This window comes from Danio rerio, chromosome 12 (assembly GCF_049306965.1).
Source record: "Danio rerio strain Tuebingen ecotype United States chromosome 12, GRCz12tu, whole genome shotgun sequence".
Lineage (NCBI taxonomy): Eukaryota > Metazoa > Chordata > Actinopteri > Cypriniformes > Danionidae > Danio > Danio rerio.
Genome location: NC_133187.1, coordinates 30001 through 56549, shown reverse-complemented (window position 1 = coordinate 56549; position 26549 = coordinate 30001). Strand labels below are relative to the sequence as shown.

Below are 26549 nucleotides of genomic sequence, written 5' to 3'. Positions count from 1 at the left end.
GTGACGGAACGCTGTCAATCAAACAGTTGCTGTTGTTTGCTTGAATTTGTTTGACGGTCTAATTCGACAACAAGGTAACTGACTATCGTTGTTCGCTCATATGACTGTTTTTAGTTTATATGCATGGCCACATAATGCATAATCAACGCGCGCGCGCGCTCGTGGACGCAATATTACAGTTTTTCTCAACCGCTTTGGTGCATTTCTCACAACACTAGTGCATGTCTGCACAACAGTTAACGCATTTCTCAAAACAATTAGTACAAACTGCAAAACCTACTTGATAACCTGCAAAAGCGCGTCACATGCTCAACATGGATAGTTGGTTCCTCAAAAGCAAGTATTCATTTCAATCAAAGTATCAGTGTCATCAAAATGAAATGTCCTGACACAATTGTTTATGAACAAGGTAGTCAAATGGCTTTGTCATGTTTTTATTATGACATTATACTCTGTACATTTTTTTAAATACAAAAAAACAAACAAAAAAAAAAGTCAGATTTTGGTGACACTTTCTGAAAGTGCTTAAGATAGCACTATATACTCTTTGCAGAGCAGAGAAAATAGTTTAAAGGACTGAGAAACTGCTACTATGATGTGTACAAATGACTAATTATTTTGAGAAATGCATTAACTGTAGTGCAAATGTAAATGGTGTTGTGAGAAATGCACCAAAGTGACTCGGATAATTTGTAAGTGTGTTTACCCTTGTGTACTATGGTTAGATGACATGTTTGAGCCAGATTTTTCACACTTTTTCAACTACATTATCTAAAAGCTCACTCAAAACAGAAAGAAGATAAAATAAAAAAAGCGAAGATGGGAAAAAAAATCTATCTATCTATCTATCTATCTATCTATCTATCTATCTATCTATCTATCTATCTATCTATCTATATATATATATATATATATATATTTTTTTTTTTCCATCTTTGCAAGGTTTTTCATAGATGTGATTATTTTTTATGAATATATTGCATGCTATTCACACACACAAACTGCATTTAAAATAAAACAAGGTCTTGACACTTGCTGTTTTTGTGATCAGTAATACCAGTTGATGAGCTGTTGGAAAATGCAACAGTATAGGTAAATAAATAAATAAATAAATAAATAAATGCATCTTCATGTTAAATTAAAATCTTTTCTGTAATTTGCAGGATCAAAACAAACAACAACAACAGCACCACACACAGAGCAAGTCAGAACGAAGCAACCTTGACCTTGTTGTCATTCATGAGACCCACAGAAGCCTGAGAGAAGCAGCAGATGCCTTCACAAAAACAGACATTCCTGCTGCGCAGACCAAGCTGGCTGCTCTAAAGTCGATCATTGCAGACCAGAAGCAAAGAAGTTGAGCTGGATGGCCTCCTGGAGCCATTTTGACCTGAGCAATCAGATCCCATGGAGAGGGTGAATCAAAGGCAGCATATGTGGAGTGGAGAGTAAGCCTTATACAGATGAACCTGTTTGACAACCTAAGAATTTCTCAATCAAAGTCAAGATCCCTTGTTAATATTAATAACAAAATAAAAACTAAACTCCTGACAGTACATGGCATTTTGATTGTTTATCTCGTAAATATATGTATTTTTTATTTTAGTGTGTGTGTGTGTGTGTTTTCTTTACATGTGACTTTAGTCGCAAATATAGCCAACATGCACACAAAATACAAATCTAAAAAGTCACAAATGCAATCTGCTACTGTGTCAAAATTTGATGTTATTTACAGGTGTGCAGAAAATTAGCATTATCGATCAGATTCTGCTCAGGGGAAGTAGGGATCATCTGTGGCAGTGTAATTTGTCTCCACATATGCTCAATTCAAAGAAGCAATCCTCAAATCTTTTTTTCAGTTTTCATTTATTTTTATTTTTGCATGAGGAAACATCTCATCCTTCATCATAATGCCTGCGAGTGTCCAGTCAGCATGCATCATTTGATCAACGTTTCAAAATATATTTTCAAAAAGAAAATCTTTTCCACATTAGCTTCAACAGTACAAAAGGAAAATGCGTCTTTTGGTTTCTTTTTGCACCGTTTGAATCTAATTTAGAAAAAAACCATCATACTTCAGATTACAAAAACAAACAGCAACACAATTTTCATTTCTTTTATAGTACTTTATTTTGTTATATACAGCCCAAGTGAACACTAACAAAGGTTAATACTAGTAATACTAAAAAAAAAAAATACTACCACTGCTACTGATATATTTAAATAATAGTAGCATATGTTAATATAATAAAGATTAACTTTTCCAAGCTCTCCCAGGATGCCGAAAGAAAGAGAGACAAAGAAGACCTAATTAAAACACTAACGCTAATCCAAATAATTAAAACTAATTAACAATTTGATTAGTGGCATCAGCTGTGTTAGATTAGGGTGGGAGCAAAACTGTGCGGAGCTGCGGCCCTCTATAAATGGAGTTTGAGACCCGAGCCAGAGACGGATCCTTTTAGAAGATGTGCTGATGGAGATATACTGGTTGTCTGGCTTATGCTGGTTCTCGCTTATCTTCTTGCAGGAACTGAGGGACAGGCCGAACTCCAAGAGATGACCGCTGGTGCAATCGCTTGAGAGAGAGAGAAGGAGCAGCCTGAGAGCCTCTAAGTCGTTTTGGCCCGAGGAGACAGATCCTGAGGAAAGAATGACAGTGTTAGCAAGTCTTTTAACTTCAGAGGTAAAACTTGAACACCTTATCACGGTCTCAAAATGGTAGTCAATTGCATGTCAGAAAAAACGAATACCTGCTATTTCCATCAGCCAGAAAAAAAACTTGAAGTGTGGTATGTTGTCCCTTTTGAAGGTAGCTCGAGTTGCCAGTGGCATGTGGTTGTGTCAGGACCACAGGAGCCCAAAGAAACAAGGTACCTGGAAAAATAAAAGGTCAAGGCACAGCAAATTATTGGTGGAAAGATAAAATGGACGCGTTACAAAATTTGTTGGGGGTTAAAAGTAGGTTTACCTGACGGTAGAGCTATGTTGTTTGCAAGGCAAAGTGTTTTCTTTGTCGGTTCTTTTCTTCTCATGTGAAAGGTTTTGAAGGGATGCAACTGTACTATTAAGGTGATGCAACTTGATAAACATTTATGATTGTCTTTAAACTTTTCTGACTTCAACTGTATATAAACATGTGTACACACAAATGTATAGGTCTCAAACAACATTTAATAGTGTTTATTTCCAAGTTGCAGGGAGAAGCTAGATGAAAGACGACATGCCTTTTTTTCCTTAATGGCGACGGAGCGGAACATTAAAAGGTGAGTAAGCCCTGTGTAAGATTTTCAAAAGAAGTCAGATTGCATGATACTGAAAATAAAACGCCTCATATCTCTTTTAGACAGGACCAACATTAAAATGAATGCGACGAGAATAATCCAACAGGGTGTTTCCAGAGGCAGTTTGGCAGATGAACTGGAGTCCCCGTGGAATAAAACACAGTTGAGCAATACATAGTGGGAAAAAAAAAAAAAAATTTGTGTGAAAAAAACCCGCAAGAGTAAGGCTGAAGAAAATTCAGACAGACATACTGATTATAATTAAAAAGATGTAAGTGTTAAGTTGCTCCAACCCTAATCAAACATGGCAGATCAAAAAAAAAAATAAAATAAATAAATAAATGGTTAACACTGATTACTTGCATCAGCTGTGTTAGATTAGGGCTGGAGCAAAACTGCAGAGCTGCAGCCCTCGTCGAGTTTGAGACCACAAAGTTAGCCTAAGATGTGCTGATGAGTTGTGTTTGGAGGCCAGTTATCTGGCCTATAGTGGTTCTTGCTTATCTCGTGTTCTCTCTGGCCAGTACCAGAATCAAAACATCCTGTAAAAGTTCTCAATAAAACTGTCTGTGTTGTGTTTTTCCATGACAAGATGGACACTTGAGAGAACTGGTGGCCCCTCTGAAAACCGCTCGTCGCAAACCAGGCTGGAAGGTAACAGTGATGCCAACGTGCAAGAGACTAGTGAGAGACAGCTTGACCGCTTCCTAAATCCATTTTGGCCTGAGGACTGAATGACCGAGGGATGCAGCGAGCCATTAACTTCATGATGGAAGACCTGAGGAGGTGAAAGGTGAGTCCTGAACACTATTTACACATTAACACACAGTTTCATAATAAAACACTAACAATAATAGAAACAAAAACCTGTTATTTCTGTCAGCCGGACAAACCTGGAGTGTGATGTGGCGTTAATGTAGGAGGGGTTGCCAGAGGTAACCTGAGGACTGCCTTTTTGTGAAGCGACCTGGAAAAAAAGTGAATAATTGGTGAGAAGAGAAATTGACACGTTACCACATCTAGTGGGGGGGGATGATTATCATAAATGTCTATCAAGTCTCATCATCTTAATGGTGCAGTTGTTGGTAATCTTTAAACTCTTTTGATATTTTAAAGCAAACAAATACATGCGTGCGTACTTGCGTATACATGAAAGGTCTCAAACTCGATGTTGGAAGGGCCACAGCTTTGAACAGTTTAGCTGCAACACACCCCTGCGTAATCCTCTTAAGCACCTCCATTAATTGGATCAGGTGTCTTTAATTATGATTGGAGAGTGTGCAGCAACATCCTCCAGGAATTACATCATTCCTTTCAATATGTGATTATTCATTTAGACTTTTTTTGTTTGCAGGGAGAGCTCTGATGGGCCCTCAAATTTTTAGATGGTTACTGCACTCGCTTTTCCATATATGGTCTGTTCCACTTTCGCGTACTCGTTTGGTACGACAGCATTTAAATTATTTATTCATTTGTTTCGTGTGTGTGCAAGTGAAATATTAATTGGGACTTGGACCGAGTTTAACGTGAGATTTGCTAAAAGAATACTGGAGAAGGACATTTGACACCCAAGTTTTGCAGAGGGGAATGTGAAACGTATGGTAAGTGCAAATTTAACCAATTGACACGTTTGACTAATGTTAATTTAATGGTTAATAATTTTTTTGTTTTTCACTCAAACCTGAATTTTTTTTTATTTTTTATTCTTGTTAGAATCGATCAAATACATAAATCAGTCAATTAAGTTTTAGTTTCCATCTATATTGATTGTTGTTGAATAATATTAATCCTTAGTCAGTAGGCCTATGCCGAAAACTTGCATATTTGCTCAACTTTCAGCTTGTCACATAGATCAATTATAATGGTAATGTACAGTTGTGTTGGTTAGGGTTACTATTTGATTACTGAATGCCTTGGTTCATTTCTGATTGTATGTGTTCCCAGTTTAATTTCTCATAAAATTGTAAAGCCATGAGAAAAAATGTAGACTATGTATTAACTACTTGTCACCTTTTCACTAATTCCATTTTCTTATTTTATTCAGGACCATGACTAAACAACCGGGGAAAGTGCTTCACAGTGGAGAGGACTAAGATGGAATTTAAATTTTTTTTATTTTTATTTTTTTTCTTGAAGGCAACGAGCATGTATGGCAACACGTGTAGGCATTTCATTTCTAGCCTGTACAAGTGTCTATTTTCATGTTACTAGTGTTTTTTTTATTTTTTTATTTTAGATACTAGTATCTTTTGAGTACCAGTGCTCATTCTTTCGATACCCAACCCTTGTACTAGTAACATAAAAATAGATACTAGTATGGGTTCTAGATGTCAAAAAGGCTTGCCATGATGTTTTAATCTTGTTTGTTAATCTAATTCTACATGCATCTGCTTCAAGAGCATTAAAAATAAAACGTTAACATTGAAAAACTTGTGTGTGGTTTTTTTTTTTTTTTTTTTTTTTTTTTTGTATAGTGCATCTTTTAATTGGTATCATGAACTCATGATTTTTTTTATTAAAGGGGAATGAACTTTTCTGGATGTTGTAAGTGACCTTTTGACCTAGATCAATAATACAATCCGAAGACGGATGTATAAACAAGTACTAAAATAATTAATAAAATAAAACAAATACCTGTATGTCATGATCCCACCTGCTGTTGCCGCTTGCAGGTTAATAGAGGTTCTAAAATAAATACTAAATGTAAGATACAGCCCTCTCTATAGATATATAGGCTGCCATACAACTCCAATCTATCTGTCTCAAATAAAATGTTGTTAACCCTTGTGTACTGTGGTTAGGTCAGATTTTACAGCCATATTTTGTAATTTCTTGTACTACATTATCTAAAAGCTCACTCAAAAAAAGAAAGGAGATAAGGAAAGGAAAATAAGACCATGACACTTGTACACTGCTTTCCTTTTGTTTGTTTGTTTATTTAAAAAAAAAAAAAATTCATCTTCGTTTGGCTTTTCATACATGAGATTTTTGTTACACACACATACTATATACACACATTTTGTCAGCATTTAAAAAAAAAAAAACAGAAAAGGAGATCAGTATTAACAGTTGATGAGCTGTTGAAAAATGCAACAGCAAAAAAAAAATAATAATAATTGTGCATCTGCCTGTTAAATTAAAATTCTTCTGTACTTTGCAGGAACAAAACAACAACAACAACGCACACATTGATCAACTCAGAACGAAGCAACCTTGTTGTCACTCGGGTAACTCTCCCACCAAAAGCTTACTGTCAGCCGGGTGATCCTAATAAAGGATGCCCACAGAAGCCTCAGAGAATCAGCATATGCCTTCACGAAAACAAACATTGCTCCTGTGCAACCTAAGATTTTCTCGATCAAAGTCAAGATCACATGGTACTACAAAATGAAACTTCTGATATTTCTTGCAGACTGGAAAAACCTTGAGAGAATCATCAATGAAGGAGGTTCTGGGAGAACTGGACTCTTGAGGGAATGAAATACAGTGTCCAACAGTACGTCACGGAGAAAATGAAAAGCTATGTAAGTAAAAAACATTTTCTCCTTTTACTGTGTGTTTTTTTTTTTTTTTTTTTAGTTTTTACATGTGACTTCAGTTGCAAATACAATGCATGCCATTCTTGCACATGCACACACAAATATAGTCTTTCATGTGTGCACTTTTGTTAATAAATTGTGTGTTATTAAACCGCTACCGTGTCTACATTTGATGTTCCTTGCAGGTGTTCACGTTACTTCAGTGTGCATGTGGAGAAAATGAAAAATTTTCCCAAAACTTTTCTCCACATGCTCAATTCAACCAAGCGATCCTCAACTCTATTATTATTATTGTTTATAGTTTTTCTGTTTTGTTTTTTTGCACAAGGAGAACATCTCATCCTTTAACACGATGCCTGCGAGTGCCTAGTCAGCGTGCGGCATTTGATCAACATTTCATCTTTACATCGGCGTGAAAATCCACGGTAACAGGAACAAGATAAGGGTAAATACTAGTCATGATAACAAAAAAAGCACACACACACACACACACACACACAAAAAAAAAAAAAACCCCAATACTAAACTATTCAAAAAGGGCTTCTTCCCGATGCAAGAAGCATGTTCGGTGTGATCGGCCCCTAATTTCATACATCAAATCTACTCTATCTCACGTCTTTGGGTCGACGCCTCACGCACGCTGAATTGAGATCCATTTCATTTTGAGCAAAATGAGCACCGCTCTTCTTTTCGTTTAGACAGCTTTGTTTGTTAAGTTTGGATATCTTGGGTCTGGAAACTGTCATCAACAATCGTCACCACCAACGAGATTGTCCAACATTGATCACTGAGCTATCTGCAATCTGACGCCTCACCATAACACACATGCAGTATATCATAATGCATTGGCACACAATGAGGAAGATACAAACACAAACGGCACTTTTGAAAGTCAAATCCCAAAACCAGCTAGAATATGCAACCAGCAAATCTCCATCGTGCATTTGTCTAGTTAGAACCTTATCCTTCTCATCGAGACCTCGTTGAGCCTTAACAATATGTTTGTCTTTCCTTTGCATCAAGGACATCAGTAAATCATCCAGTTTTGGTATTTCAAAGTCAAACTCGGGTATGTCCTCCAGGTAGCCCAGTTGCTCTTCAGGCTTTACTAACATTGCCTGTTGGGTGGTGTTTACGTATGGAAAATGATAACTTCCTATGGACCATGTTGATTTAGGGCTCATACAGAAGGAAGTATTATCGACGGGACAAACTGTCTGGTTGTTATCTACAAAGACAGAAAATTGACTCACGGTCGTGGTAATGCACGTTTTCTTGTCTGAAACTATGACTCTAATGAAATTGTCGTGGACGTGAGTTAAGTTGATTTCACACGATTCATAGTTTGCCTGAGGTGTTCCGCACAATTGCTGTTTTTCCAAAGCATCCTGCTCGCAGACAAATCCGAACGCGGTTTTGTCGCAAAGTTCCGTTTTTAATCCCCGCCATTCTCCCGATGGCAACTGAGTGACAAATCTCGGCAAATTGCTTATTTCCTTCAGAACGTTACCCTGCAGTATTCCCAGATTTTCCACGCTTAGAATTTTTTCAAACACATTTTCCTTTTGGAAAAGTGGTATGGAAACTGTCAAGAGCATAGCATACATCTGTCTCATAAAACAACCCAATGTCTTTAAACTATTCCCAGCGGAACAGGCCCAAGAAGTGTCGTTAGGATTACCGACCACAGTCTCGTTCCACCATCTCAAAATCTGAATGGGTGGGATTTTGTTGGTAGACTTTGATGGTTCGCCCCCACGAGGCGAGAAAGGTAGATGGACACCTTCCATCAAAGGACCGTAATCTAGGGGACTGTAAAATCCAGCAGGAAGAGGGTGCGAAGAAATTCTAGCCATTTGTACGATGTAGCTGTAAGGGATGGGTAGTTTGCATTTACCCAGTCTGTCCATGAAGTGTTTTAAGTTGTCCGAAGATAGATCGAAGCAGTCTTTCAATCCAAACCATTTCATTATGACTTCCTCCGTGAAAAGGGTAGATGGAACTATGCCGGCCAACACATCTTGCAATATATGGGTTATTTCCTGGTGTTTGATGGAGGCAAACTGAGCACAGTACACTTGTTTCTGCATGGCGTTGAAGGCTTTTTTGGTTCGTTGAGCGATAATGGAGAGGGCAGATGCAATCTTGTGGATATCTTGCACGGTTTCCTTTTCTTCACTCAGTCCCTCTTGTAGATATGCATCCGTCTGCAGAACCTGTTGCCCAATAAGAGCTTTAAGTCTGAGTTCATTTTGTTGAAGTTCTGTGGTGCTGATCCAGTTCGATATGCCTAAACCCGTTCCGGTGGCTCCCAGGACGGTGTCGAAAAATCCCAACAGTTTCCGTCCAGACGAGCTTCTCTCTAAGCGGTTAGTTAGGGGTTCTCTTGACGGCTCTCTTGCGGGTGAGTTGGTAGCTACGGCTCCATGGTACCTCAGGAACGCTGTCGTCAGTAGATCTTTGTACATTTCCGTCACGCTTTCTCTTTGACATCGCTCATCCATATCTGGAGACCAGGCTGTCAGATTTACGAGGACTGGAACATGGATCCATTGAATGTTGTTTACCAGGATGCCTTGATACGGTTTCATCACTATGCCAGAGGGAGGTGCTGGCTGCAGTTCTGGACATTCTTGCATAGTCACCGTCGTCGGCAGAACCACTGTGAGGATCCATTGCCACATCTCTTGGGGCTTCGGAAGCCTGCCACACAAATGCAAAATGAATTAATTGTTTCCCCCCTCCCCCCCTGGTCACACATAGCACGTCAAACCAAACGCACATGAACGGCAAGTAAAAAAAAAATAAATAAAAATGAATAGCCTATTTAATGCGTTTAAAGATTGCAAACTAGACGGCTAATCTAAGTGAATGTATTTAGTGACAGGTTTATTTATTTTTTTCACTGTTGTTATTATTACATGATTCTACACTGTTTTGCATCCGCCTAATTTAACCAAACATCCGCGATCGATGTAGTGGAAAATTTTCTCTCGTTACTCGCTTCGTTCTCTGCGCCCGTGAACTGTCAGCACCTCCGCGCTGCATACCCACAGAGACGTGCTTTTTTTGGGTCCACTTGGAGAGGAAGAAATCAACGGCCTAACCTGGCCGCAAAATATTTGTAAATATGATTATTGATGAATATTTTTAGAGATATTCTGCTTTTGTTACCTGTTCTCTCATTTATTTCTCATCTGCTGGATGTTTCATTAATTGGATGGCGTCCATGAGGCTATGATACATAGGCTATTTTATATACATATCTAAAATGCTTTTGCATTTAAGTTTGCTTTGAACTTGTCGGCAGTGCACATTGCTCATGAATAAGATAAAGTGGGTGTCTTTTCTAACATTTTTTTTTTTCTTTTTCACCTTAACCCATTAAAAATGAACGGTGTATAACATTGTCCAAATGAATGAAATCATTGTAAAAAAAATTGAATAGGTTTTGTTTGTGGCATACGTAAATAACCATTTATGCGATGCGATTTTTAATGTAAACACAATAATGTTTTTTTTTTTTTGTAATTAAAAAAAAAAAAAAAAAAACATTGTTTCGATTCGATGATTCATTCATTTGCTATAACGTTATTGACATTTCATTTTTCATTGGGGGATTATCTGAGTAAAGGATTGTTTAAGAAGCACCAGAATCCTCTTACCAATCATTTCAACAGCAATTCTATCAATTGGCCTGCTACATGTGACGTGGGCGCCTCTGATATCTAGGCTTCAAATGACTCCATGAAAGAGCGCAGTTCCTCATTCTCCCGGCTCAGTCTGTCAACTTGGGCTTGAAGTTGGCTTTTGGACTGTTTTCTCCTGCTGTAAGATTTACGCGCCCTCGAGTTGCGCCCCTCTTTTTCACACGAATAGAGTGCTGGAAGACTTTCGGGATTATAAGGAGGTGGTCTCTCTTCTCTCTCTTCATTAGCATAATCGTCTCTTTTCCATGTGACTCTGCCACCAGAGCTGTGATAGGGCTTTCTGTCATGTACTACAGACACATGATATGACTTTTTCATATAACTATTGTAAGACTGTGTCATTTCAGCCATAATGTCCCCGAAATCAGATTGCGGCGTGCTTCCGGCATTTAGGGTGAGTGGAGCGCACTTGCTAACGAAGGCAGACTTGAAACTGATTTCGTTTTGCGTCATGTTAGGATTGCCGCTGAACGTCCTAAATGCCTTTAGCAGTCTTTCTGCGAACAAAGCTGGATGCTCTCCTTTTCTCCTTTGCACTTCAGATATTTTATCCCTGTTTACTGACACGACGCCTAACACTTCAAGCAGTGCCTGTTTCCTTTCTGACTTGTTGGCCGTTTTATCTTGTACTCTCTGGGTCAAAGCTTCAGACAAAGCATCGGGCAAGCACATTCTTAACAACGTGCATGCATCAGCATCTGTGAGTCTGTAGACCTCACCGCATTCCTCTAATTTCTTTAGAAAATCTAGTGGATCTCGTTTAACAGGATCAAATTTTCCAATACTGTTCATCGCCGCCTGTAGTTCCTCTGCAGCGACCCCTCTAACCGCGGCAGGGTTCATGGGTTCTTCTGCTCGTCCACGGGCATTTGTAGGCGCATGGACTGGCACCTGGGGGAATCTAGCTGTGTATTCGGGATACAGAGAGCAAAATGACTCTGAATCACTTTCACAGCTCTCATCTTCCCGCAAGTCTAGCCCGTTAAACTGCATTAACCCCGACTGTGTTCCGCTGTCGTGTAGGTTAGGCGGGCTGTTCTTTATCATAAAATGACAAGCAGCCTTTGCTTCCTCCAAATCACTCAATAGCGATTCTACAGAGGACCTTAGCATGTCATTGCTCGTCTGTAGACGAGTGATGTCATTTTGCATCCTAATCTTTTCTTCTTTCCATATTGTTTCACTTGCATAGTGATTTTTTGTAGCTATTACCCCCAGACTGAGTTGCCCATTTTCAGTCTCTAGTTCCTCTACTCTCCTTCTTGTGACTTTGTATGACGCAAGCAGAGCTTGCAGTGCGTTAGCAATTTTGGCTTTTTTCTTTTTAGGCATGTTTGGGTAATTTTCAAACTGAGAGATTGCCCATTCATATGGTTTCTCTGTCATCTTTTCTATGCCATCAAACATACCCCGAGTGCCATGCTTCGCGATGTATTTGACAACCAGATCTTCCATTTTCAAAATCTTATCAAACGACTTATGCCAATTCAAAGCGTGTGCGATCGGCCTGTTTTAAAGCAGTTGAGGTCGGGTATAGGCTCAGTACTTTGGGTAATTGACGGTGCGACGGACAGAATTATTTCAGTTACCTAAGAAACTTGTTTCATGACGCCTCCTACTAATACCGAACAAACTGTACGTCCTCTAACCTTAATATTTATTTTCTAGTTGTTGTTTTTTTGTTTGTTTGTTTTTTTCAACTGATTAAAATCAGCGAAAAAAAGGAAAGGAGCCGCTTTGCTTACCTCGTTTGTTTTAGAAAAAAAGGTCACGCTGGAAGGCTCGTCGGTCTTGAAGAAAAAAATTATGAGACTAAAAATGTTAGCTCCGGACAGACAGAGAGGCAGCTCCAAGGTACACACAGCCCTTCAGACGCAGCACTTGGAATGGATCTCCAAGAACCTCTGTTAAAGCTTTTTATACCCAACAAGACAACATGCTGATGAGGCTTCTTCTTGAATGTAAAACATGTCCAACAATGAAAGTGGTAATCTTCCTTTCTCAAGATCGTTGATCATTCGAGTGAGAGCAGCAACTGTTCAAAGTTGACGAGATTAAGCAGAATTTCTTTTGTTTAGCAAACGGCTCACCTTCCTCTGAGAGTTTCCAAGAACTGAGGCGTGACACTTACAGATATTATAACGAAGCTCTTTGTTTAAGAAGGAGAATTTATTTCACACACATTTTGAAACTAAGTTACAAAGTTTCTGATACATAAAAGTAATTTATAATTTTCATTCTTTAAATAATACGTTGCAATAGTATTGTATGTTTTCAAAACTGACAACGACTACCATAATAATATTTTCTCCTTTTGCAGTTCTTGAGACAAGAGTATCAGACAAATTGCATCACACTGAAGATTATTTATTATTTTAAAATTCAGCTTTACCCCCACAGTAATAAATTATTTTTTATTATTAATTTTAACTATTAATTATTTTAAACTACAATCAATAATAATAAAAAAAACTGTTATAAAATGTTTTGAAAAAATAACATGCTTTAAAGGGCTGTTTTGTATGCACTGATTGGGATGTATTCAATAAGGAGAATTTAGATGAAACAAGTGAATCAGTGACTGACTATGTACATTTTTTGCACAAATAGTATAATCACTAAAAAACAAGTTATAATCTACCCGAATGAAAAAGTGCATATCACAAAAGAAATTAAGAACTGCATTAATTGGGAAAAAAAGTTGCATTTAAAAAGCATGAACGGGCTGAATTAAAATTTTTGCAGAAGTATTTAAATCTTTTGCTCACAGGTGCCAGAATAAAACAAACAATATATATTTATTTATTTATTTAGAAAATAACTTTTATCAAGCCAATACCAGAGGACTTTGGAGCTCAATCAAAAATATAGCAAATATGCAACCAGCTAGAAAGATAGTATCCAAAACTGATGATAAACAAAAAGCAGAGGACCTAAATAGTTTTTTTCTTAAGGTATGACACTCACAGTAGAAATCCAGAAAGTGGAAAAGAAATAAACTCATTTATTAGTAATGAATCAAGAGAAAGCAATTTGCTGATTGACTGTGATCATATTATTTAAACAGATATGTCCAAAAATATTTCCCAACAGGGAAAACCAGCAACAATCAAGAATGCGTGATTATTTGCGGTTATGGCCACCAACATGATGGCTGGGTAGCAAATTTGAACAACAGGTTTAAGGAAAATTCTTACACTGTTTTTACTTTTATTTTTTTATTAAATTGATAATTTTCAAATTTCTTACATTTGATTAGGTTATACCAACGTACTGTAGGACTTACAAATGCAATGAAATTATTTACACTGCAAAGTTAGAAGTCAACTAAATGCTCAATCTTTACATGTAATGTAACATCAAAATGTTTTTGATGCTTTTATCCAATTGGGCAAGTAAACCCTTTTACCTTCAAAAATAGGAATAATAAAACAAAAAATCTGAAAAGGTGTGTTACTTTGTCAATTTTATTTTGGTGCATCATTTCTGAATTTACAAGTATTATTTCCTTTCACAGTTTTCTAGGACGATGGTCATAGGCTCAGATGAAAGGGAGTCCTCCAAGGCGGCGGATGTTCTAAATGACTTAAATTCATGGACAATGTGAGCCTTGTCTAAAGACACTGAACACTTGAATGCTGAAATTGCCATACAACGAGGTAATAAACATACACATGGAGTCCTGCTTTTTGCTGTTCTCAACATCACCACATTCCTCCAAGACTGATGGAATTCTTGATTTATGCTTTTCTCTTTAATAAATCGAATGACAATAGTCATGTTCGCTGAGTCTAGCTAGACCATTTTTACATTCTAAAATGTTTTACTTATGAGGTCATTTTTATGAAGTGCTGATTTTGGATGTTTAAACACTCACGAGAAATGTGTATGTTCTTTAGAAATGTGTTTTTGAATGTGCCCTTCATTTTTTACAAGAGCTGCAGGCCTGTTTGTTTCCGAATCCCTGTTTACTTGTTTGAAGTGTAATGTAGTCAATGCAGAAAATAACAGAGGGAAACGATTATACAAATACAAATTCATGTAATGCTAACTTTTCTTTCTCTGACATTTATTTATGTTACCCGTTTCAATTTCAGTGCCTATAGTTTTCGTCTTTTGTAATAAATTGCTGAATACAATGTTAAAAAACATTTATTGTTTTGTGTGCATTCATTGTTCTATATTTGCAATGCTAAATTTTCAAAAATGTATGTTTCTATTTATAGTTTACTGAAGTTTCTGTATAATCATTTAACGGAAAAAAAGTAAATTGAACTGGGGATTTACTGGGGATTTACGGAATTTTACAATTAATTTTTTTGTTAGTTTGTTTGTTATTTTAAAACAAAGTTTTAAGAAATTTCAGTTTACTAAAAGAGGAAAATTCCATAACAAAAAAAAGAGAAATGTGCTGGTAATTTCCTGCCAGTGCATTCTTCATATTTTTACGGAAGTTTTTTTTTGGTTTAACAGTGCATATATAAACATTGTTAGCTTGTAGCTACATAATTCTGATGCATCTGGATATACCAGACTTGATATTTATGTGTTATAATATTTACAGGAGGAAATATTATATTCTAATATTTATATTATTTTGTAATATTATAATATTTATTGTATGTTTTATATATATATATATACACACACAAACACACACACACACACACACAGACATATATATATATATATATATATATATATATATATATATATATATATATATATATATATATATATATATATATATATATATATATATATATGACAATACAATATTAGGTTTGTTATTATTAAATTTTTAGCAAAAAGCAATGTTATGAATTAAAAGTGTTGGGATAAGAGTTGTTGGAAAGTATTTATAAGGTTTCATTTATAAGTTGTATGTTAAAAATGACAATGTTGCAACACCCATTAAATCATTTCAAACAACAAAAGGAGTAATTAAAGGAAAATTTTTAATTTGAAATTTATAAGGTAGATCCACGGTCGGACGTTGTTGAAAAGCATTTCATAAAGTTCATTTCATACTAAATTCATTTGCAATTTTCAAACTATCATGACTAACTTTCCCATTTGTACTTCCCATTGTACAAATTTTTGATTACACCTTGATGTTGACTACATTTCTGATTGATGATTTTATTCAAAAGTTTCCAAATAAGGGACCAAACAGGTTCTAAGTTCATTATCCACTTTATTTCTTAAACCATTAATCAAAACCTTTAACCTTATCAATATATGTATATATGTATCTATGCACTGACTTGAATTGTTCGATGCTCCTCTGTTAACAGAGAGACCTAATCAGTTTTAATAGTGGCCGTTCTCACCCACAAATCCACCACGACTGCAAGCAGGAGTGTCGCCTTGTCGTTTAGCCTAATTTACATTCAAGATGAAACCGAGTTCAAAGAGTTTAATGGAATAGGTCTGTGATTGGCTTTAATCAACATTCGAAGAGAGATGTCATTAGCATGATCAAATGGGAGGGAACAGTTTAAAAAGTCAGAACGGAAAACAAACTGTGTTCACTTGGTCAAGGTGACAGCAAAGTGCTGCATCAACTTTGTCCCTAGCTCAAGACTTCCTGCGTTTTTCCTTACAAAAAGGCTTTGCTTTTCCAGTAATCATGAGTAGAAACATTGAAAGTCGATTTGCAGAAGTGGAAGCCCGCATCAGAGACTTGGTTATTCAAGGACGTAGAGATGTGCAAAGACTTCAAGACCTTATGGGCCATGGGACATTTGAAGCTGAAACCGGTGAGTCAAACGATATAATTTCAATGTTGTTATATTTCACACACGGATTGTTTGGAAAATGGAAAAATAAACAAATAAATAAATAAAAACTAATGTAAAGGAAACAAACAAACAAACAAAAAACAATTATTGCTTGTGTGATCCAGCCCTTAATGGAACCAGTGTTAATTCTGACAGCAAATTTTGATACAGTTCTAGCCCAATTTGATTTGACAAAAACCACCTCAAAGTCAGGCGTGAAAACATGTTATAACTTGTACATGTTATTATTGTACACTTGTACACTAATCCTGACCTGCCTAGTTACCCTAATTAACCTTGTGAAGAATTTACATGTCACTTTAAGCTCTCTATCTATCTATCTATCTATCTATCTATCTATCTATCTATCTATCTATCTATCTATCTGTCTGTCTGTCTGTCTGTCTGTCTGTCTGTCTGTCTGTCTGTCTGTCTGTCTGTCTGTCTGTCTGTCTGTCTGTCTGTCTGTCTGTCTGTCTGTCTGTCTGTCTATCACACACATATGACCTTTGACCTATAACCTAAACAACAAATAACTGTCAATCGTGTCGTTGCACATATTATTCATATTTTATTTCCCACCTATAAGAAATAAATTGATAGCATCTTTATAGTTAATGTCAGCATAAAGGTTTGATTCAGTATTTGTCAGAAAGTGGCTCAGATGTGACAGTCTATGATTAAGAGGGTTTAGCATTGATAACTTGTCAAATGAGTCCCTCTGGTGGACAAAAAAAGGAACTGTGATGAAACTGAAGATCAATAATAAAATCCAAGGATAGATGTACAAAACAATAATAAAATAAACAAAATACTTGTTAAATTAATAAAATAAAACAATTTAATTAATAAAAATACATAAATAGTTGCATATTGTTATTCAACATTAGTAAAAGCACTCTGCAAGTTGGGTCTGAACGTTTCAAAGTTTGTCCACAAGAGGGCAGCACGTCTTTTGTTATGTTGTGTAAAATAATTAAAGATAAAGTCTTATTTGTTTTATTTTGGCAGTAATAAAATCAGTTTTAATTAAAAAAAAAAATTATAATTTTAAGATCACTAATTATCTCCTAAAAGCAGTATATTTTTCAATGGTCTCCAGAACAAACCATCGTTATACAATAACTTGATTAATTACCCTGACCTGCCTAGTTACCCTAATTAACCTGGTGAAGAATTTACATGTCACTTTAAGCTCTCTATCCATCTATCCATCTATCTATCTATCTATCTATCTATCTATCTATCTATCTATCTATCTATCTATCTATCTATCTATCCATCCATCCATCCATCCATCCATCCATCCATCCATCCATCCATCCATCCATCCATCCATCCATCCATCCATCCATCCATCCATCCATCCATCCATCTATCTATCTATCATCTATCTGTCTGTCTGTCTGTCTGTCTGTCTATCATACACACATGACCTTTGACCTATAACCTAAACAACAAATAACTGTCAATCATGTCGTTGCACATATTATTCATATTTTATTTCCCACCTATAAGATATAAATTGATACCATCTTTATAGTTAATGTCAGCATAAAGGTTTGATTCAGTATTTGTCAGAAAGTGGCTCTGATGTGACAGTCTATGATTAAGAGGGTTTAGCATTGATAACTTGTCAAATGAGTCCCTCTGGTGGACAAAAAAAGGAACTGTGATGAAACTGAAGATCAATAATAAAATCCAAGGATAGATGTACAAAACAATAATAAAATAAACAAAATAATTGTTTAATTAATAAAAGTTTAATAAAATTAATTAATAAAATTAATAAAAATACATAAATAGTTGCATATTGTTATTCAACATTAGTAAAAGCACTCTGCAAGTTGGGTCTGAACGTTTCAAAGTTTGTCCACAAGAGGGCAGCACGTCTTTTGTTATATTGTGTAAAATAAATATATAGATAAAGTCTTATTTGTTTTATTTTGGCAGTAATAAAATCAGTTTTAAATAAAAAAAATCTATCTATCTATCTATCTATCTATCTATCTATCTATCTATCTATCTATCTATCTATCTATCATCTATCTATCTATCTATCTATCTATCTATCTATCTATCTATCTATCTATCTATCTATCTATCTATCTATCTATCTATCTATCTATCTATCTATCTATCATCTATCTATCTATCTATCTATCTATCTATCTATCTATCTATCTATTGCATTGGTAAATTCAACTTTAAAATTACATTGTCTTGGTTTTGGTTGAATTTGCGTGTAAAATAATTTCAAGCATTTTAAATTGGTGTTGACTGGATGCATTTTGTGTCAAAGCAACAAGAAATGTGTTAATTGTATAGCCCACGAAGACGGATGTTGTGCTAACCGTGTTAAGAGTTTAGGTAACTTGTTTAATGTATTGAAAAAGTGTCATAGTGCTTTTTAAGTGATTTTAATTTGGGGAATGTTTGTATAAATCCAGTTTAGCAATTCTAGATTTTCTAAGCTATTCTCTGTGCAGTCCCACACTGTAAAATAAACATTAACTTTATGAAATTATGCAGTTGTACATTTCAAATGTTTAAGGTTTACTAAAACACATTAAGGAAATAAATATTAAGGAAACAAACCATTTCTTTGTATCTCTGTGACCAGTAATTCTTCAAAACGTCATTCAAAACGTTCAAAATTCTTCATGTGAATGCAATAAAGCTTTAAAGTAAATGCTGGCTGGAGATTTTTTAATTTTGTGTATGCATTTAATCTACAGAACTCCCTGTGTTCACGATGGTGACCAAACCCGTTTTTCCGCGGACTTTTCCGATTGTTTTTTTTTGCAAAGTCGTTTCTCAATACCATTCTCGTTTTCTTTCTATTAGTCAGCAAAAATTTAATTATATTTTTATTATAGTTGTCGCCATCATCAGCTAATTTTTTATGTCATTTTCGTCTTCGAAGATGATATTTCGCCGATATTTCGCCAATGTAATTAATACCGAATGGAACATAACATTTTCTAGCCTCTCTCTTGAATGGATTTATCTATTGTCTATTGATTTTTTTCTTTATTTATTTGCTCAACAGCAGAAAGAGCTTCTGTCCATGAAGAAGGTGACGTGGATGAGCAAGACCAGAGCGGGGCTTCAGAGGTGGTATGATAGTTGCATGAGTAATTGCGTGATATTCTTGGAATAAAAACGGACACTATCATGAATTGTTTTAATCTTCTCTGTCAGGTGGAGTTGCTGTACAAAACAACCGCTGAAGACAACACGCAAAACTTGTTGGACATCGTCAGGCAGTCAAGTAGCATGAAAGACTTTCTCTCCGATGACAGCATTCACCTGTCAGTCAGCCCAACCACTATGACAAGATCGGAGCAGAGTCTTCACTTGGACCTTTCTTTCGACATTGACGGTGTAGTAGTTCAGCTGGAAGAGCTGTCAGGGTTGAAACTTCGAGTCCCGTACCTGACCTTTCCAAAGCCCTCGAAAGTGAGCGTGCATCCAGTTTTCCATCTGCTGAAGAAACACGTCAAGCCCCACGTCTACTCCGGGTCCGGTTTCCGGTGCTTTCAGTTATCCAGAGGGCTCACCATCGCAACGCCTCAGGTAGGTGTCTTTGTGAAGCTCATCGACTGCAGTTTCCCTAATTTTGCATTCGTGCGACTGTATGCAGAGTGACGGCGGGCGTCTGAAAAGGTCTTGCCATTTTGTTCCGTAGGGATGGCAACTGAGTCTGTGCCTGGTTCCGAGAGGCCAGCATGGCGACCCATCCATTGATTCGGCTGCCAAAATGGACCAAAAAGCCACGGAGTGCTTCAGAGCCATCGGAGAGTCTCTGCAGCACCTACTGAAGTCAGCTTCCTCGAAAGATATCAAGCGCCCCACGATGCAGAAGAACAAACTCTACGACCTGTCACGCTTCCACATTTTGAAGCAGGATCAAGATTTTATACTCGAAACGTTCGACCGCGCCCTCCAGTCTCAACCCGTCGACTGCCTGAAACCCGTGATAATCCTTTGCCAGTTTGGCCAGAAGGACGGATCCCCGCTCTGCCTCTCGGAGCTGTGTCGTGAGAGGTCCGTTGTTTGCTTCAGCATCCATGCCGCGTGCGAGATCGGGTCACGGGATGAAAACGTGCACCACTTTTGGTCAAAGTATGCCCTGAAGGATTTAGTGGGAGACAAAGGCTCGATATTCTGTCCTCTGTCGCTCCGGGAGGCCCTGAACTTTCAGTCCAACCTGGATGGACGGCGCATGGAGGTCAGCGGGGACCTGCTGAGGCCAGCCCGTTTCCCCCAAAGCGTGACCTTTCTGCAGCTTTATGCGGACACGCCGCACAACCGTCAGGAAAAGTGGAGTTCGCACCCAGTGTCGGGAGAAGTGGTCTGCTGCGGCCTCATGCACCCAATGACCGCACGAGCCATGTCAAATCGAAGCGAGGCCTACCTCGATCACATGCAAGACCTTCTGCTGAAGCTGCAAGGCATTGTCAGGGCAAGGTTTGAAACGGTGACTCTACTGGCAACGCAGCAGATGTGGGGCACCGTGAGAGCGGTGGATTTTTTCGACGCGAGCGCTGTCTCGCAGCTGCTGGAGGAAAAACCCATGCTCCTTCCCTTCGCGGAGGACCAGGCAAGGTTACCCTTCCTCAGCACCCTGCAGGAGGTGCCCAGATATTTGCTGGGCAGCTTGCGCGCCGCCCACGCCACCGGAAAGCACAAGGGAAAGTTTGAGGAGTCTTGGGTGGCATTTCAAGCCGAGATAGCCTTGGAAGTGTTCTTCTGGGGCAGGCCCGGCAGCCTGCACGACTCCATCTTTGCCGTCAATCTGGGCCCCGGCCTGGACAACGAGCGCAGCCTCACATGGCAGAGAGGCATCATGGGGCTGGCACCCTTCAACTCGGCAGCTCTCGACCTGGCTCCGCCCCCCCTTCTGTACTGGTCCAAGAAGCCGCTGCAGATCTCGAGAATAGAGCGCTTGTTTGGGTTCGCGGACAGCCTCGACGGACCGCTCACCATCATCGGGACGGACCTTTTGACGCTGATCCTCTGCGACCTCGGCGAGACCAGCACGGCGTCGTTAATGAGTCTGACAAACTCCACACCTCCGGCACCGTGCAAGTGCACGGGCACGATCAGCAGAGATGTTCTCTTGGAGGAGTTGGTGGAGAAGATAAAAAGGTTCACGTACCCGTCCACCGCTAAAAGGGCGGCGCAGCTCGTGGAAGAGCACGGCAGGCCCCTGAGGGGCGTCCTGCAAGCATCGTTGAACTACAACTGCCTTCAGTACTTCCCAGCCATGAAGGTGATTGACTCGGCGCGCAACCCGAAGGTGTCCTGGAACAAAAAAGACATGCTCAACGTTTTGTCACCGCAGCAGAAACCCAGCCTCGATGCGGAGGCTGCGCAAATGGAGGGCGACGTGATTGTCACCCTGGTGAGTCGCGGAGTGACTTACGAACGCAATCTGGCGTCGGCTAAAGCCAACGGAATGCCCTGGATGAAGGACGTGCTGGGGCGTTTGAAACCGGAAAACATGGAGAGGGCCAAGTTGCTCCAGGTGTGCACGTTTGTCAGCTGCCTTGCACTGCTGAAACAAGGCGTTTACATCGACTACGGCAAGCTGACAACGTTGGCCGCGTCACTCCCGATTTCTCAGCAAAAACTCAAAATGATGCAAATACAGGCTCCCATACTGCACGAAGGGTTCCTGAATCCCAAAATATGGCGACTGCATCCCTCCGTACCTTTCAAAATACCGCCAATCGTCCCGGAGAGGCCCAACGCTCCCCGTAATCCGCAGTGGCATGATGCTGCTGCGGAGGAGCTTCAACCGGAGGAGGAGATCGAGGAAGAGCAGCAGGAGCAATCGATAGCGCATACCCCTTCCATGGTCTTGCCTGCGGGGATGTCGAGAAGGTGGACATCAAGGGAACTGGACCTCGCGTACGAAGCCAGGCGGCAAGAAGGGAGCTCTGTCAATGCCGCTTACAGAGTTTACGTGGACCTTTGCTTCCGTGCTGGCGTGCCATGCCGCTCCCGCGATGCCTTTAAATGTAAAACACGGCGACCGCTGTAATGGACATTACGCCGTTGGGCGTCGGGCCACGGTGACGGACAGGCGGCAGACCTTGGGTGCGGAAAAGCCCACGATGATGATTGCTGAGTCAATTTTCTGAGAGAAACTGATCAATCACCATCAGACGATCGGATGTGGCCCTCGTCTCTTTTTCTCGTTACAGTGGAAAATGGAAAAGTAGTGTCTGACGGAAAGAAATCTCACGTGACAAGAATTTACTTATCAAAAATGACGACTGAGGTCGTAACTTAACAAACATTCACGATTGCCTTCAAACCGCCTCTCGATTGTACCTTCAAAGCGCACGATTACGCACCGTCTTTGTACTTGCACTCTGTCTGTATTTTGTACTGTCTGGAGCCAGCACCTAAGCTTTTCACTCATCGTAGCATACGTGCTGCTGTGACAATAAAAGTGATTTGATTTGACCAATGCAGGGAACACTTGGCTTTTTTTGTCTTCTGTTTGCATATGAAAGACGAGACATACGTTGATTCAAATATAGATCTTTAACTTTTAATTTGTAGAATCTCTTACATTAAACTTCAAGTGACAGCAGCCACATCGCATTATTCAACGCAGACGAGCATTTAAAGGACAGCTGTTTGTGCCAACCCAAGCCAGAAATTCAAGGAATCAACAGCACATGTTCGAGATGGAGAGAATGAAATTTTTTTTTAATTTTTATTTTATCAGCAACACTTGAAGAAAAAACAAGGTAAATAGTGTTTCCTGAGGAAATTAATTTACCCTACGTCATTTCCAAACATGTCGTAGCTTCAAAGAGGTTTTTTAAAAACCAAACAAAACAAGGGTAAACGAGTTTATACATGAGAGGCTGGTCTCAATTCAAAGCTAATCAGTTAAGCTACCTTTAATCTTTGCGCGTGCACACACACACACACACACACACACACACACACACACAAACAAAAAAAACTGTACAAATGTCATTTCCACCCCAGTCGTTTCGACCTCGCCGTAATCAGTGACGGAGTGGTTCGAGAAACATGAAAGTGAAGCTGAACATCTCCCATGGCCTGCACAATCACCAGAACTAAATATTGTTGAGCACTGTGGGGTATTTTGGTGGAATGAGTCAGGAAATGTTCTCCTCCAGCAGCAGCACGTAGTGACCCTGAAGACTATTCTGCTAAAAGAATGGCTCAGAACCCCTCTGGCCACTGTGCGTGATTTGTATCTCTCATTCCTGAGATGAACTGAATAAATTATCCATTCATTCGTTCATTTTCTTTTCGTTTTAGTCTCCTTATTCATCTCCACGAAGGAAATCTGTAATGGAGCCAATTTTTGGGCCGGAATTAATTAAAAAAAATCATAACTTTGCCATTTTTGGTGCCCCAGTCAATCTACTCACATCAATGAACTGCAAATTTCCTCTTCTTTCCAGAAATGTAAAGCTTTGAGCTGTGTCTTGTTCCTGACCTTTGACCTGCTTTTCAAGTTCATTTATGGAAACGGCCTTTTTATGCTACTAGTATTTTGCTCATAACTTTAAGAGTCTTAATGCTACAGTGACCAAATTAACACCATTGTATCACCATTTTCCTAAGCTTTCTAGGCATGCATTAAGGCGGCATTAAGCTCTGCGTTGTTCCTGTCTCTTAAAATACCTGTTTAAATTGAGCCAGAAAAATAATTATAAAAAAGATAAAAAAAATACGTGTGTGTGTGTGTGTGTGTGTGTATAAATATATATATATATATATATATATATATATATATATATATATATATATATATATATATATATATATATACATGTGTGTGTGTGTATTTATATATATATATATATATATATATATATATATATATATATATATATATATGTATGTATATATATATATATATATATATATATATATATATATATATATATATATATATATATATATATATATATGTATATATATATATATATATAAATTATATACATTCAATTATAAATTATAAATAATAATTATATAAATTATAATTATATAAATATATATAGTCTGTTCATCCAGCCAAGCCAAGCCAAGCCAAGCCAAGCCAAGCCAAGCCAAGCCATTTGTGGGTCACCAACAGCACCAATCTGAGAGAGTTAGTTTTGGGTGACCAGCAGCACAAGTCAAGCCAAGCACAATGTCAGTTGTGGGTAACCAACAGCACCAATCTGAGAGAGTTAGTTTTGGGTGACCAGCAGCACAAGTCAAGCCAAGCACAATGTCAGTTGTGGGTAACCAACAGCACCAATCTGAGAGAGTTAGTTTTGGGTGACCAGCAGCACAAGTCAAGCCAAGCACAATGTCAGTTGTGGGTAACCAACAGCACCAATCTGAGAGAGTTAGTTTTGGGTGACCAGCAGCACAAGTCAAGCCAAGCACAATGTCAGTTGTGGGTAACTAACAGCACCAATCTGAGAGAGTTAGTTTTGGGTGACCAGCAGCACAAGTCAAGCCAAGCACAATGTCAGTTGTGGGTAACCAACAGCACCAATCTGAGAGAGTTAGTTTTGGGTGACCAGCAGCACAAGTCAAGCCAAGCACAATGTCAGTTGTGGGTAACCAACAGCACCAATCTGAGAGTCAAAGTTAGTTTTGGGTGACCAGCAGCACAGTTTCCTGCAAAGTTATTTGTGGGTAACCATCGGTACCGTTTCAGAAAGCGAGAAGCATTAAATCACCGGTGCCCTCTGACATCCATACCCTTCGAGCTCTGGCCTCAAGCCGGGCAGGGTGTGACCTCTTGGGCCTTTCCCTGCTGGACGTCCGGGCAACCGTAACTGGTTATCGCTGACCTGCCATCGAGGATTCAGCGAAGGCGTGATTCTGTGGACTTAGGTTCTGAGAGCTTAACTATGTGCCACTACCTTCCATCACCTGACCGATGGGAAATGTGCAAGATGCCCCAGGGGCAGGCCCCTCGCCCGGTCCCTCTGGACCGTCGTGGGCAGGGTGGTTCCTCCCCGATTTGGGCCTCAGACCCGCAGCAGAGTGAGGCCTCCTTTGGGCCTCCTCCGCACTCCCTTGCTCCTTGGGAAAAGGACTCAGACGACCGGTCTACCCCGAAAGTCCTCCACCGGCAGCCCAGCGAGGGTCGACGCGCCTCCCTCGCCGCTCTCTCACAGTGGAGGGCGGCGCTGGTGCGAGCGCTCTCCGCTCTTTGGCCGGGCCTGCCCGAAGCACGTCGCATTTCCCGGTGACCACAACCCCGCAAAAACCCCACACAGCGAGCGGCCGCGCCTCCCTCGCCCCCTCCAGGGGCGCGAGCGGCAGTGCGAGACCCGTGAGCGAGGAAGAGCTCTCTTCCTCTACCACTCTGCTCGGGGCTACCTGGTTGATCCTGCCAGTAACATATGCTTGTCTCAAAGATTAAGCCATGCAGGTCTAAGTGCACACGGCCGGTACAGTGAAACTGCGAATGGCTCATTAAATCAGTTATGGTTCCTTTGATCGCTCCATCCGTTACTTGGATAACTGTGGCAATTCCAGAGCTAATACATGCCGACGAGCGCCGACCCGGTCCCCCCTGGGGGTCCGGAGACGCGTGCATTTATCAGATCCAAAACCCATGCGGGTGCGCGGTCGGCGGAGAGGGGGGGTGCCTCGCGCCTTCCTGCTGCTGTCCGCCCCCGGCCTCGCTTTGGTGACTCTAGATAACCTCGGGCCGATCGCGCGCCCTCCATGGCGGCGACGATTCATTCGAATGTCTGCCCTATCAACTTTCGACGGTAGGTCCGTCGCCTACCATGGTGACCACGGGTGACGGGGAATCAGGGTTCGATTCCGGAGAGGGAGCCTGAGAAATGGCTACCACATCCAAGGAAGGCAGCAGGCGCGCAAATTACCCACTTCCGACACGGAGAGGTAGTGACGAAAAATAACAATGCAGGTCTCTTTCGAGGCCCCGCAATTGTAATGAGTACATCCCAAACCCATGGGCGAGGACCCATTGGAGGGCAAGTCTGGTGCCAGCAGCCGCGGTAATTCCAGCTCCGATAGCGTATGCTAAAGTTGCTGCAGTTAAAAAGCTCGTAGTTGGATCTCGGGGATCTTGCCACGCGGTCCCTGCTGAGCCACGGGCACCGGTGGTCTCGGATCCCCTGGCCTCCCGGCGCCCCCCGGATGCCCTTGACTGGGTGTCCTCGGCTTGGGGCCCGGAGCGTTTACTTTGAAAAA

At 39.7% G+C, this 26549-nt stretch overlaps 1 protein-coding gene and 3 long non-coding RNA genes across 8 annotated transcripts; 2 read left to right on the top strand and 2 right to left on the bottom strand.

The window, feature by feature from the left end:
• LOC141376725 (uncharacterized) lies at positions 1-14684 on the top strand. Of its 4 annotated transcripts, XR_012387724.1 has the most exons (12): positions 1-74; positions 1052-1092; positions 1164-1448; positions 2531-2686; positions 2813-2873; positions 3195-3266; positions 3877-4077; positions 4168-4273; positions 6445-6511; positions 6697-6808; positions 7152-7268; positions 14051-14684. It is a non-coding gene; the product is annotated as an uncharacterized lncRNA (long non-coding RNA). The 4 variants fall into 4 exon arrangements; XR_012387725.1 differs by lacking the exon at positions 1052-1092; XR_012387723.1 differs by lacking the exons at positions 1-74; positions 1052-1092; positions 1164-1448; ... (1 more) ...; positions 2813-2873; positions 3195-3266 and having other exon boundaries at positions 3876-4077.
• Positions 2555-3200, bottom strand: LOC141376727 (uncharacterized). The gene is made up of 3 exons (XR_012387728.1): positions 2972-3200; positions 2754-2877; positions 2555-2642 (listed from the first exon to the last, which is right to left on the bottom strand). It is a non-coding gene; the product is annotated as an uncharacterized lncRNA (long non-coding RNA).
• LOC141376724 (uncharacterized) lies at positions 6200-12426 on the bottom strand. Its single transcript, XR_012387722.1, has 2 exons — positions 12279-12426; positions 6200-9526 (listed from the first exon to the last, which is right to left on the bottom strand). It is a non-coding gene; the product is annotated as an uncharacterized lncRNA (long non-coding RNA).
• A 1378-nt stretch (positions 14685-16062) lies between the features above and the next one.
• On the top strand, positions 16063-22800 carry LOC141376833 (uncharacterized). Of its 2 annotated transcripts, none has more exons than XM_073918596.1 (4): positions 16063-16295; positions 19369-19433; positions 19521-19895; positions 20008-22800. In XM_073918596.1, the coding sequence occupies exons 1-4, from the start codon at positions 16166-16168 to the stop codon at positions 22366-22368; spliced, it is 2931 nt and encodes a 976-aa protein (XP_073774697.1). In that variant the 5' UTR covers positions 16063-16165; the 3' UTR covers positions 22369-22800. The 2 variants fall into 2 exon arrangements, with proteins under 2 accessions (XP_073774697.1, XP_073774696.1); XM_073918595.1 differs by having other exon boundaries at positions 19369-19436.
• Positions 22801-26549: the final 3749 nt, after the last annotated feature.

Bases quoted from the DNA above. Each gene is read 5' to 3' on its own strand.
- LOC141376833 (XM_073918595.1), top strand. From the start codon at position 16,166: ATGAGTAGAAACATTGAAAGTCGATTTGCAGAAGTGGAAGCCCGCATC. The intron at 16,296-19,368 runs GTGAGTCAAACG...TTTGCTCAACAG, and splicing joins GACATTTGAAGCTGAAACCG to CAGAAAGAGCTTCTGTCCAT. The intron at 19,896-20,007 runs GTAGGTGTCTTT...TTTGTTCCGTAG, and splicing joins TCACCATCGCAACGCCTCAG to GGATGGCAACTGAGTCTGTG.